Source organism: Lissotriton vulgaris, chromosome 6 (genome assembly GCF_964263255.1).
Source record: "Lissotriton vulgaris chromosome 6, aLisVul1.2, whole genome shotgun sequence".
Classification (NCBI taxonomy): Eukaryota; Metazoa; Chordata; class Amphibia; order Caudata; family Salamandridae; genus Lissotriton; species Lissotriton vulgaris.
The window spans coordinates 593,878,436-593,892,877 of NC_141694.1; the positions used below are offsets into that span (position 1 = coordinate 593,878,436).

At 42.2% G+C, this 14,442-nt stretch overlaps 1 protein-coding gene across 1 annotated transcript in view; it reads left to right on the forward strand.

Annotated features, from left to right (window-relative positions):
• The window catches only part of ORC3 (origin recognition complex subunit 3), a 212,760-nt gene that overhangs the window by 157,796 nt on the left and 40,522 nt on the right, over positions 1-14,442 (forward strand). Inside the window, exon 14 of the mRNA XM_086926601.1 lies at positions 1,823-1,956. Within this exon, the coding sequence (XP_086782727.1) occupies positions 1,823-1,956 (134 nt within the window). The remainder of the gene's footprint in view (positions 1-1,822; positions 1,957-14,442) is intronic.

A 14,442-nucleotide genomic window follows, 5' to 3' on the forward strand; every position in this document is an offset into this window, starting at 1 on the left:
AGTAATCAGCAGAAAGACATAAAAAGCTGGCCTCACCTTAAGGGTCCCTTTCACCTTGAACATCTGAGGTTACATTCTCAAATTTCACCCCAACAACCTACCAAATGGCAGTGCTACAGAAAGACATATCAGCAACTTTTCTCAGCAAAAGACCTGATTGAATTTCACCCTGCTAAAGTGTCTAAGTCTCCTCCCTCCAGCTTCACACTTCCCCTGTCTAGTAAAACAAGCTCACTTGTGCAAAAAAAGGCTCAGGGCATTTAAAATGGATCCCAGAAACCTTGATAACTGGTACACTCGTACACAGCAATCATGTACCACCCATGTCACAAATGCGCACAACATGCATTTGGGATAATAATGTTAGGATCTCGGTTAGCACAGGAAAGCAGAACTTTACTCAGGTAGGGCAGTACGCCTTCACACCTATGACTCCGATACAAAGTCCTGTCCACAACTATGTTTTCATAAAACGCACTACACTACTTTCACTGTTCTATGTACTGCACCCATGGAGCTGTAATCCACTATCCGTACAACAAGGGTACGCTTGATGAGCCATCCAGGTCAGAAGACCAGTCCAGGACCTCACTCATGTTAGGGGACAGGTCTGGGCCTCTGTGCACACACTAGAATAGTGTGAGTCGAGAGCCAAAATCAAATACCAGGAATGCATGCAGTCTAGCACTCAGATAGGGGACATGCACAATATATTCCTGTCCCAACACCCCCATTGTTACTCATTCACACAAAATAGCAAAACCCCAATGGGTGCTCCTCAGTCCCACAGAGAAAGACTGAGCGCCAGCTGGCCTTCGTGGCCTCTGAGCTACCTCTGCAGGGGGGAGGGCATGTAGCAGCAGGCCATTGCCCCTCTATGGCCACACTGATCAGGCCATTCATCTGGTAAAATGGCTGCCACCAATCCCACTTTCCCAGTGGCACCTCCACTGCTCTTCCCAATCCTCAGGCAGGCCTGTCCTCATGTCTTTCCAGATGCATGTTGTCATGCGCACTCTGCATCTTCTGATTTTCCCACCGGACCCCGGCAGACTGCTGCATAGAGGAGACCCTCCTCTGTGAAACTTCAGCAAGATGGCAGCCAACTCTAGTTCACAGGTCTGTTCTTTCTCGTTAAAGTCCAAGAACCCATGTCTCCAGGCAACTTTTTGATCCCACACTGCAGTACAAGTGGAGCTAATTTGAGCTCCATCTGGCAAAAGGATGCTGATGGTACTGGTTGCAGCCCTGCCGCTCCTTAATGCTTTTTCCTTGTTGAAAATTCAATAAAGCATAGGAGTAACATATAATGATAATCTCAAAAGAAGTCATTGAATAAAGGAATAATCATCTAAATAAGAGTGCTCCTCTTACCATCAGTCCAGCACATGTCTGAATAAAGACAGTTAGCCCTTGAGAGAAGGGCAAAGGGTGAGAAAGGCAGTGAGAGAGAAACGAAGGGGTAGAGAAACACAGAGACAGAAGATACGGGCACAGACCATTGTTATAACCTTTGCAGTACCTAAAATGAGATAGGATCTGGGTTGTTGTTTGATGAGAAGTCTAGTGAGGAAGTGAGAGCCTGGCTGAGAGCTGTGCTGGAGTAGCTCTGTACAGTTGATCACAGAATAAATTGGATTTGCCACTAAACCTGTTTTGTCCTCGGTGCGTTACTTGCTACACCCTTATAATTAAATAGACCAAACACTGTTGTAAATGTACAACCCTCCAGGGTAGTTGCTGGTGTCATTTAGCTTTTAACAAAGTAGGTCTTGATTTCCTTGTACCTGTAGATATTTATCTTAACAGCTATTTCTTTTAGGATGTTGGCTAAAGAGGAACTAGTGTCCGCCGTGAAGAAAGGTCTAGATTTTCTTAAAACCTCTTCAGGGAAACAGCTCCGCAATGAAGCAGAAAAAATGGAAGAGCTCCTGGCAAATTTTCAAAGCCCAGAAGGTGAGTGTCATGCTTCTTTGGGAAGCCACCATCTGTACAAATTGAGCCCAACACAATAGGCATTCCTCTGAGGGAAGCGTCTATGTGAAGCTTTGTTCCATGATGTACGAGGTCCTGCTTACTGAGCCGTGGTGTCAACAAATGTTTTTACGTAACCCACAAAATTCTATCGAAAACTGGCGAGGCCACCCATAGTGCACTATCATCAAGGTAGAGAGCACATGTTCAGGTGTGTGTGTATATTTAGTTTGAGCAGCTTGTACTCTGTGTTCTGCACTCAACTCAAGCTACATATTTAATCATTTTAAGTATGGTGGTAGTAAGATTTGCGTTGTGTACGTACACCCATCTATATAAACTACTAGGTTTCCCCTCTTTCTCTGCACCTGCTATTATTGTATTGCACCATCACATACATAGATGTTGATGGTACATGAGGACCATCAGATTCATTTGATCTGGCCATCTTGTTGCCTGCTATAACCTCATACAATCCACTGCCGTCAATGCCTACTGCAACTCCAAATCTGTATTTGTGCTAGTGTTGATATATGTAAGGAACCTAGCTAAATATAGATTTGTTGAACGTAGGAGCCACTGGGCCCACCTAATTTCATCTCTAAGCAAGGGCAACTGCCCGAAACACGTCAGACCGTCAGCTCTGTCAACATTGTTGAAATAAATTACATCTTTGCCTGAATTTTGGGATTTGTAGTGGTCTCTGTTCGGTGTGTGTGTATATATATATATATATATATATATATATATATATATATATATATATATATACACATATATATATACAAAACTTCACCATTCCGGCTGAAGAAACGTAGGACACTTCAGGGGTTTTACATTGGGGTTCAAACTGCTTTTATTAGTGTCACACGGCAGACCGGTTTCAGCATCTCGCCTTCTTCAGTGCCAGCAGTCCTTTCCAAACCTTCCCCTCACTTGATCTTAAGCGGCGCAGCCCCGCCTCCATTGATGTAACGAGGCTCACCTGCTCTTGACTCTCCCTCGTGCCTCTTCACTCTCGGGGACTACCAGTCCCACAATGCTGCACGGGGGTGTCACGAACTTGGGGGGAGTTTTTTGGCAAATGTTCACTCTCCTCGTGTCCCCTTCTCTCGCCCAGCGGATTCTGCAAACATACGTCGGAGACACTATTATATGTTTATATTTGTGTTTTGCTTCAGCTTCTTCTCCCCACGATTCCCGCAGATAAAGACACGGCACAGCAACAGGTAGGTTCTCACTTGATTTATTTACACACCATGTGCAAAATAAAAGTGCATCAAAAAACGGACGGTCTACGCGTTTCGGCTCCTTGCCTTCAACTGGACCATAGAGTCCTCGAGTCTAGACCTTATTTAAATACAGTGCTGTGTATAAGTACCCTCTTCCCTTTCCATGGTCATCTAGACCTTCAACCCTGCACAGTATATGTAGGCCGGCTCATACTCGGGGCCATTTTGTAAATTTCAAATTACTGTGAAGTACTCCTGTTCAAACAAGCCTTTACAAACCAAAATAAAGTATTTACAATGGTATGATTATCTAATCATAGTACTCATTTCCCCACCCCTTCATATATACAGTGCAAATCATACAAAAAAGTTTTAAACTAAAACCTATTGTATTTCACTTTTTCAGTAAGGTACCATTCTCTTCTCAGGGTCGGCTAGTTTCTAAACAATTTCTCAAGTTTGTCAAATTTTTCAAATTTTTCAAATTCTTTAGCCATACCGAACTCCCATAGATATATATACACCTTTTTTCAAATCATAACGATTATCAAAATCGCCTTTTCTACAATTATGTACATACTCAATTAATTCCGGACTGTGTGGCCAATTGTGCTAGACTTGGGTGGTTAGTTATTCATGATATCTGTGAAGTACTGTATCAAACAAATCCATGTCCCATAATGTCTCCTGAGCACTATGTTTGTTGTTGTTTACCTTCCCTGGTTATATCCTGTATATAGAAGCAGTGGGGTTCATTGATATATGGTTTGATTTCCGGTATGTGCTGTTCCAATATCCTACACATCTTTTTACATAATTCATCATACTCATTATATACATTAATCAATAAAAATTCTGCAATGAAGAATTCAATCTCATAATTCATATCACATCAATTTCTATCTACAGATGTACATGTAGTTCGGTATCCAGATTGTGCCCAAACGGCACCTCAGTTCCCATACTCAATATCATTCTCGATTCAAGTCGTCTTAGTTGTACAGTCTGATCACCGCCTCTTTATGAGATTTTGCTCAACTTGATCCCTGAATATTTTAATAGGGCGGGATTGTTCTGATGATATTTTGCAAAGTGTGTGGCCATCGAGTAGCATGGGTCCTTGTTCTTAATGGCCCTTAGATGTTGAAGTATTCTTAACTTCAGTTTGTTTATAGTGCTCCCGATATAAAAATTGTCGCACGGACATTGTAGTCTGTAGACCACACACTTCGAGTCACACGTGATATGGTCATGAATTTTTTTCTGTTTTGCCGTTCTGCAGTTTATAGTCTTTTATGATTATTCCGTGCTCACAGGCCTTGCACTTATAGCATCTCCAGAATCCTGGTGTGGTTAACCAAGTTTTTTTACTCCCTTCCCTTAGTTCCACATGGCTTTGTGTCAAAATGTCCCTCAGGGAAGAGGTCTTTCGGTAAGTAATGCTAGGATGCACCGTCAGGGTCTTTTTTAAAGTATCATCCAAAAGCAGAACTTGCCAATGTTTTTGAAGGGCTTTTTTCATATTGGTGCTCTGGTTGTCAAAATCCATAATGAGTCTAGTTACTTCATTCTCATAGTTAGTTTCAGGATCCATGCTGTTATCTGGCCTTTTGTTTTTGTTTTTGTTTTTGTTTTTTGGAACCAGTAGATCACTTCTGTTCTTCATATGCATCCTGGTTCTTGCAGTGGATATTACTTCCTCAGGGTATCCCCTTTCAAGAAACCTTATGCTCATTTTGTTTATTTCTTCTTCCAGATCTTCCTGTTCGGAGCAGTTTCTTTTTGCTCCTAACATCTGGCCATATGGAATGCTCCATTTCAATCTTACAGGATGTCCACTATTCGCGTGTAAGATACTGTTGCACGCAGTCGGTTTCCTATGGATCTTGGACCACAATTTGTTGTCCTTTACTGATATTTCCACATCTAGAAAGATGAAGGTTCGATAACTAATTGTTGAGGTGAAGTGTAAGTTGTAATCATTATTTTCTAGAGATCCAATGAAAGTTTTTAGTGAGTTCTCATTTCCGTCCCATATGACGAACAAGTTGTCTATAAAACGACACCAAAGTTTTATTTTGGGCCCTTCCGGATTCTCTTGGTCTTTACTCACTACCTCGCTCTCCCATGCTCCCATCAGGAGATTCGCATAAGTGGGTGCAAATGATGTCCCCATTGCAGTCCCCTGTTTTTGGAGGTACACCCCCCCCTAAAAACAAGAAAGCGTTATGTGTCAGGCAGTAAAGAAGCATGTCCAATAACATTGTCGTATGTTCTAGCAGGTTCACGGAGCGTGTTTTTAATGCATTCCTGACCACCCTTACGCCATCCTCGTGGCAAATTGAGGTGTAGAGCGAGGCAACATCAATGGTTGCCATTAAGTAGGTTGGTCTCCATTCACTTTCAGAGATTTTGTGTAAGAAATCCATTGTATTCCTTAGAAAGGATGGCAAAGCTGTTACATAGTTCATAAGGAAAATGTCTATGAATCTTGATGTAGATTCCAGTAGTGATCCTATAGAGCTTACGATCGGTCTTCCTGGAGCGCATTTAAGGGATTTGTGAACCTTTGGTAAAAAGTATATGGTTGCCATGATCGGATTGTCAGTTTTTAGGTAGCAATATTCCTCGAAGTCCAGAAGACCTCTTTCTTTCCAGCATAACAACATGGAGTGATATTCGCTGGTCCATTCCTCCATGGGATTTTTCGTTAATTTTTCATAATGTTCTTGAATTTTTAATTGTCTATTTGCTTCCTCGATATAGCTGGAAACGTCCTGTACCACGAGATTGCCACCTTTATCAGATGATTTGATAATTATTGATGTATCACTTTTCAATTCAGCCATGGCTTTATACTCCTCTGATGAGAGATTTTGTTTTTTCTTTACTTCTCTAGCCGATTTATCAGCAATCTTTGTTATTTCTTCGACCATCAGTTCTTGAAACAAATCCACTTTGTTGCCTGGTGGAAGTTGCGGACAAAATTTTGTGTTCCTTTTCAATCCGCTGTTGCCTCCAAAATTCGTTGGGAATACCAGTTGCAAAACTCTATTTCCATTTCTGGAGATATCGTGTTGTCTTCTTGGCTTGTTGAGGGGATCTCCTTAATTGATGCGAGAGTTATCATAGCTGGTAGGTCTTTCTGTACGACAGTAGATGTTATTTTGTTTGTTTTCGGGACATGTGATTTTCTACAGTCCTTTTCAGCAAAATATTTTTTCAATTTTACTTTCCGGCAAAATTTGTAAAGATCAATGCGTGCATTAGGTACATTCATAGTTTTCGTGGGACAATATGAGAGGCCTCTATTTAAAAGTTTTAGTTGTATATCCGTCAATTCTTTATTTGATAAGTTTATTACTATGTTGTTTGATATTGACATCTTCTTTTTCATAGCTACTTTTGCCTTCCTTTGCCTCGCTTTGGTTTTACTTCTTTTTCCACTCCTTCTGGTTTTTGGTTTGTTGGGGGTTTCTTCGGTGGTCGTTGTTCCCTTCCCCACGCATTGGATCTGCCTCTTCCTCTTTGTCGCGTCACCATGTGTGCTAGCTGTATTTCCCCCCGAAAATCCAGTGGTGTGCTGGTGGATTCTCCTTCAACAGAGCTCACCTCCGAACTATCAACCTTCTCCGTCGGTTCAGTGACTCTATCCATGTTTTTATCCATTGCTACATGGCTTCTCAGGGTGTCATATTTGCGAGCGAATGTATACATTCGCCCATTCATGTAGTCCAGCCTGTCTCTGGTGAATTTGTTGGCCTTTCCTTTTTCCACTTCCATTTCATGTTTTGCTACCTTCTTTTCCATGTTTTCAATGATTTCTTTATTTTCTTCCGATGTGGGGATATCCGCGAGTTCAGATTCTAATGCCGTTATTATGCTCGTAATTTTCTCTAGTTTCCTTTCGGCATGGATGATTAAGTTTCTCATTAATTTGAAGGAGCATTCGTTTGTGTCTATTTGCCATAGTTTGATTAAATCCGTGTCCAAGTCATTTAAGGTTGGCAGTATGAGGATCCTCAATCCTCGCGGGATTCTTTTGTATTCAATATATTTTTCAAGTGTTGTTTTTTCCCACCATTTATGTATTTCTTGGATTCGCTGTATTTGTAACTCTCTAACTATGTTCGCAATTGTTCTCTCCTTTGTTTTTTCTCCTCCATCCCCTTTGGTTTCAGTGGTTGTTGTAGGGGGATTATCATCATTCAGTAACTCGCTCGCCCTTAATTGGCGATTCCTGGATTTGTCTGCCATTCTGTAACTGTGCAGGGTTGACTTTATTGACTTCTTATTGATGCACCGTTTTTTCTTGCCAGGTGTGCCTTTGTTTGTGAATTTTCAGGGATGGTCAGCTCCCTTGTAACAAAGTTCGCTGACCCCCAGAGTGTCTGTTGCTCCTACTGAACACCCTGTGTTCATTCAGTTCCTGATATGCTGCACGGCCCCTTTAAGGGATGTTAAATTTTCACTGATGTAGTCTCTCGGCTCCCCCTCCGGGTGGTTCTCTGATGTTGATCCGCTTTCCGCGGATGTTCGCCGGATTGCAGATTGTGAGGCGAGCGGTTTCGTGACAAGAAGGAATCAATCCCTAAACGTGTGTCTTCCCGCTACACCCCGGCTACCGTTCCCGAAGGCTGGTTCGCCGACAGGAGGCTGTCTCCTCACCCCACCTGAAGGCCGCCTCCGCCGCGCTACAGAGTAAAGCAAAATTGACACACCCCCATGCCGGTTCACTCACCCTCGAGTCCTTCGCCTTTCCAATCTTCCCGCAACCTTCTTCTCACTGCGAGTGTTTCCACAGCGCTTGTATCACGGAGCTCCCGGCTTGCAGCAGAGGCGTCGGTCGTTTTTCTCAACTTTGGCTCACTGGATTTTCAATTGCTTTTCTCGACCGCTTCACCTCTTCCAAGAGTGCCTGTGTTGCGCGTTCCAGTGCACGCGCCAAATTTTGCTTCAGCTTCTTCTCCCCACGATTCCCGCAGATGAAGACACGGCACAGCAGCAGGTAGGTTCTCACTTGATTTATTTACACACCATGTGCAAAATAAAAGTGCATCAAAAAACGGACGGTCTACGCGTTTCGGCTCCTTGCCTTCAACTGGACCATAGAGTCCTCGAGTCTAGACCTTATTTAAATACAGTGCTGTGTATAAGTACCCTCTTCCCTTTCCATGGTCATCTAGACCTCCAACCCTGCACAGTATATGTAGGCCGGCTCATACTCGGGCCATTTTGTAAATTTCAAATTACTGTGAAGTACTCATGTTCAAACAAGCCTTTACAAACCAAAATAAAGTATTTACAATGGTATGATTATCTAATCATAGTACTCATTTCCCCACCTCTTCATATATACAGTGCAAATCATACAAAAAAGTTTTAAACTAAAACCTATTGTATTTCACTTTTTCAGTAAGGTACCATTCTCTTCTCAGGGTCGGCTAGTTTCTAAACAATTTCTCAAGTTTGTCAAATTTTTCAAATTTTTCAAATTCTTCAGCCATACAGAACTCCCATAGATATATATACACCTTTTTTCAAATCATAACGATTATCAAAATCTCCTTTTCTACAATTATGTACATACTCCATTAATTCCGGACTGTGTGGCCAATTGTGCTAGACTTGGGTGGTTAGTTATTCATGATATCTGTGAAGTACTGTATCAAACAATTCCATGTCCCATAATGTCTCCTGAGCACTATGTTTGTTGTTGTTTACCTTCCCTGGTTATATCCTGTATATAGAAGCAGTGGGGTTCATTGATATATGGTTTGATTTCCGGTATGTGCTGTTCCAATATCCTACACATCTTTTTACATAATTCATCATACTCATTATATACATTAATCAACAAATTCTGCAATGAAGAATTCAATCTCATAATTCATATCACATCAATTTCTATCTACAGATGTACATGTAGTTCGGCATCCAGATTGTGCCCAAACGGCACCTCAGTTCCCATACTCAATATCATTCTCGATTCAAGTCGTCTTAGTTGTGCAGTCTGATCACCGCCTCTTTCTGAGATTTTGCTCAACTTGATCCCTGAATATTTCATCTGTGAGCAAGGGCAACTGCCCGAAACGTGTCAGACCGTCAGCTCTGTCAACTTTGTTGAAATAAATAACATCTTTGCCTGAATTTTGGGATTTGTAGTGGTCTCTGTTCGCCAAGCTGGCTACTGGAAGTGCAGGGACTATTGAACTTGGAATATATATATATATATATATATATATATATATATATATATATATATATATATATATATATATATACACATATTTGTTTATTCATGTGCAGCCGCCTTCTTTGTCCATTTTCCTGCCATCTGCAAACCTATTTTCAGTCTCGCGCGTTGCCTTTGGCCGGACTCTACAATGAAACTTTATATGCGGCGGGGTTTGTGTGTCTGCATGTATAACCACATTGTCTGCTTGTGTGTGCATGTGTGACCAATAAGTCCGCCGATTCGTTCAATTTTCCTGTCATCTGGAACACTATCTGCATTCGCCAGCTCTGTCTTTGGCTTGCACCTTGATTGCACTCTATAGAGAGGTATGCCCAAATGGATATTGTAGGTCAAATTCCCCATCTTTCTGTCTGCCACAACCTCATTGACCCTACTTCGGCTCCACCTATGTCTTTGCTCCTAGTGCCTAAGAAAACACCAGTAAATTGCCTGATGAACAGAGAAACCAATATCATTTGGGAGAAGGGCAGCCTGGAAAAAGGTTAGAAATGTTGGCTAGAGGTCCTGGAATGGAAATTGGGAGCACCCCTTCTACCCTTTAATGTTAAAGCTTTGCTATCAGTGACAGGTAGTGGTTCCACTGAGGGGGACAAGGACTACCCCTTCAAATTTTGAAAAGCTAATGAAATAGAATAAAATACCATGAGTTTAAAAGGCAGTTCTTTAGGGATACTCTGGAACTCATCAGTAACTGGAGATAAATGTCATCACACCGCAAAATTACTTTCAGAAAAATTGCACGTTCCAATAATGAAAGGCACATCTATTATTGGATCATAATAATGGTCTGCTCTTCCTTGTTACAGCTGAAAAGGCGTGCCTCCAGTCAACCACAAATTGCAAATACGTGTTATTCATAAAAAACATGCAAGACACTTGGACACATTTCATGTGACTAGAATATTTCCTTAAATCTATTATTCATTGATTATTTCTCCAAGAACATTATTTCACTAACCATACTTGCATATTTTTAAATAAACTGGTGGAATCAAAAAACATTCAGAAAAAATATGTTCAAAGTAGTTTCCCCCCCTGCCACCATGTGCCTTCATGATGAAATCTGCAGGGTCACGAAGACCATGACAAATTGTAACCACAACTAAATAGAAGACATAAAAAGGCACTGTCTAATAAAGTCTGAAAGGATCCACTGGAGAGAACCACCAACTTTTATTGGAAAGGTGCACCTCAGTATGAGGAATTACTTGGCCTTTCTTGAAAGTTAAGGGATTGTTATTAACTCTGAAAAGTTATTTTTGATTAGATCAATTAAGTGGGCTGTTACTGTCCTATTAATTCAGGGCACTCCTTAACACAAAGGGTGTTGAAACGTTATGATCTCGTTGTGGGGGACCTTAATTCAATATAGGTCTTCATCAGGACAGATCTTTTGCATTCTTTGATGCCCGGATTCTTGATTTCTTTAAAGCCTGATCTATTCTAAGATCTGTTCCTCTTGGTCACCTATGTAATTTGTTGAGTAAGAGATACAACCAAGAACTCACTTGTGATGTAAACTGCGGGTCTACAGGATGAAATTCAGGCCATTTGTAGTCTTTGTTTAAACCGGCTGTTTCAGCTAACGTGAGTGTTGGCCATCAAGGGCACTGAGGGAAAAGGGGGAAGTGGACGAATAAATGCAGCTAGGACTTGACCCCTTTTTGACACCATTATGTGTGAGCCACCTGCTTAAGAACTGTTTGCACAAGACTGGTTTAGAGAATGAAAACGTGACGAAGCATCAACAGCTCAGCGTTGATGATGGCCTCTTCAGGCCACACAAATCTCTCCATGAAATGTCTCCCAAATGTGGCTTCAAATTACAAACAGAGGATTTCTCATAGGCAGACATTCTTTTTGGGGAAAATATCACAAACTGTTGAGGTGCACAGAGTAGATTGTCAAACAACCATACTGACCGGAGTTCCACTTTAATTATCATCTCATAGTCATTGAATATAAACATCACAGCTTCCATTAATAATGTGACTTATTTTCACAAAACATATTTCACATTTGGTGTTGACCAGTTTTAAATATATATGGTAGAGTGTCCGCCCCTTTTGGTCTTCCCATGTTCCTACTTATTGTGCACAAAGTAGGACTTCACCGGGGTAGCACAACTGCTGTCTTAGCCGGCAGATGTATCCAGTGTTCAGGTTAACCAATGTTATGACACAGATTCCTTTTTAGACACAATGCTTGTAAATATATTTTGATATTTTCTTTTTTATCCTGTAAATCTGTTCCATTGTGGCTTTGAGGAGTTTGCAACAATGCCTCCCATGAACTTCACTACTCTGACTTCACCCTGGCTGTACCAGATCCATTTTTACTTACCTAGCCCCACTCATATAAAAAATTGCACTAAGTTATGCACCATCCCTGCTGAAAGGCTTTTTATACATTGAGTACTTGAAGACGTTTCCATGAATTATGGAATGTTTCAACAAAAATTGACACCTTCACAGTAAACCTTTGGGTTTTTCTTGTTTTCTTTGCCTGCATGTTAAGGCCATTATTGAGCAATGATCTTTTGCCTCGTCATGCCTCTTTAAGGTGGACATTAACTGAATGAGTCATCACTAATTTTCCAAGCATAACTCTGCTGTATAAATGTAGGGGTGCGGATGTAGCCAAGTGCATGGCCCCAAATAAGACAACAAGGGGTGCGCTTGATCATCCATGGGTACAATTCATTATGCCCAATAACCTTAGGAGCTTCAGAACTGCGAAGTAGTGATGCTGAGGGGCAGGGCAGTGTCTTTCCCTCCCCCCCCCCCTTTTTTTTGGGGGGGGGACAAGTCTGGGTAGACCAGTATTTCATGGACTCACAACGTGGTATGATGTCTGAGGGACACTCGTAGTTCTGCTATCGCCTTTGCAGACTAGAGGGCATAAGCTTCAAGGAGTGTGCCTTTGTAGGTCTCGCCTACGCAGCTCGCATGCGCTGCATAGGAAAGAGACCTTTAGCCATCGATTGCCTTTTTCAGGCTAAAACGTGCACGCGTTCCATTTCCTTCAATGGCAACGCATGCACGTGTGGCGATTCCCTCGTGGGTGGCTGGCGGTGCCATATGGCACCTGCCGGCTCCCGCAAAGTAAACACCAAACATGGACTTCCCGCCGTGCGCCAGTGAGACCCCTTTGAGTGGTGCCCTCAGCGTTGCTTTAACTTTAGCGGCCGCGGGCCGTGCTTTTCTTTTTTTCGTGGCTCTAACTTAAACATATTTATGGCTTCTTCTGTCCGCTTATATGCCTTAGTGAGGATTTGACACCCACCGTCCTAGGTGCAAAGGATGTTCCTTTGGCTACAACTAATTATAGATTTAATTGTATAGCATCACCTTATTATGTATTTAAGATAAGATTGACAGTTGCGTTATATTCTCCAGACGTTAGTGGTTCATGTCCTTGGATTCTTTTTGTAGATGTGGTATACCTTGCTTTGATAATTGAAAAAAGTATTCCTGTATTGAAAACGTTTGCGAATATTGCCTGTTCACATTTCACGCTTGGAATGTGTTCTTAAGGCAGGCTATCTGGAAAAGATAGGTCTTTTTTAATGGTTGCGTAATCTCTCTGTCCAGGCTTGTTTTCATGTCATCAGTTTAATGTGCTTACTCACAGCATGTAAAGGAACGTTTTTCCTCTTTAGAGCTTTTATATTTGTATGTATCATGTTTCCCTCCCAGTCCTTGATAATTGCACATGCCACTACAGTTGTCTGATTGTATACCGTCCACAGAGAGCTTGTGGGAACATCCCCACCTTGTGAACAATTTCAGAAACATGCGCCAAAAGAAAGCTATAGTAGTGAAGGTAAAAAGATGTGTGATGATCAGGCCCCGTGACATTACACCGTGAAGTTAAACACTTTCATTTTAGGTTTTCTCCACTAAAGGGCACTGACTTGTGATGCTGCCGTAGAGACCCAGGTATAGGGGCGTGGGTCCTGTGGGAGGGAGTCTTTTCTCGGACCGAAGCCGAAATCCAAACGGCGTATGCAAGCGATTTTCCGTCTAGCACTCGATACTCTGCAGCACTGTCTGTTTGAGTCTGAATCCACGTGTGGGTAGCAGCACTATTGGGACTGAGCCCTTGGTTCAGTGGTCACAGGGCACTTCACCGCCAGATCCAGTACTCTGTACTACTTCTTCCCTGGGGAACCCCAGGGATTAAAGTTTGCTGCTCTTATCCGAGAGGAAAGAGATAACCTTCTGTGAGCTCCCTTTAGGCCCACACGTCTGGAGGCTAACCTGGAGCACAGCATCCTGAACCTTTAGAGCGGAATGAACCGGACAGCACTCAGGATTGGTTTGTGGAGAAGCAGAGATGCCAATGCCCTGTGGCAGTCACTGGAACTAATTCACCTCAGTTGAGGTCTCTGGGACTGCCATTGCCAAGTTGCTTTCTCATTATTTTCGTGAGCTTTCCTCCTTAGCCACACAGGAAACTGAAGGCAGGCTGCTACCAACAGTATAGGGTGAGCTGCGATATTCACAGCAGCAAAGATGATATCGCCCTTTATATACTGTAAAAACTGGCAACTAGAGCTAGGATTTATTTTAGAGTTCTTATATCTCTTTAAGGACCCATGGGTGAAAAGGGAGAAAGGTCTTCAGTGGCAGAAGCGAGGCAGTTACATGAGCGTAGATGACCAATGCCTGGGGGAGTGGGTGTGTACATGTCACTTTTACCTGGACTGAAACATACATTCTGCTAGAAGATGCAAGTCTCTGACTCCTGCGTACCAACATCATTAGAGGTAATACCTTAGGTTGCACCTGACAACATTAGTTCATCATGAGGAGGAGAATAGACAGCCACATCGTTTTACTGATACCCGATGAAGTCAGGCATAATATAATGGCATCCATCAGAGCCTACAAATGTTAGCTGTGAGAATACCTTTCCACCTCCATTAACGGCATAAAGTGCCACCCGCCTGCCTGTTGCTTTTTCTGTCCTGGG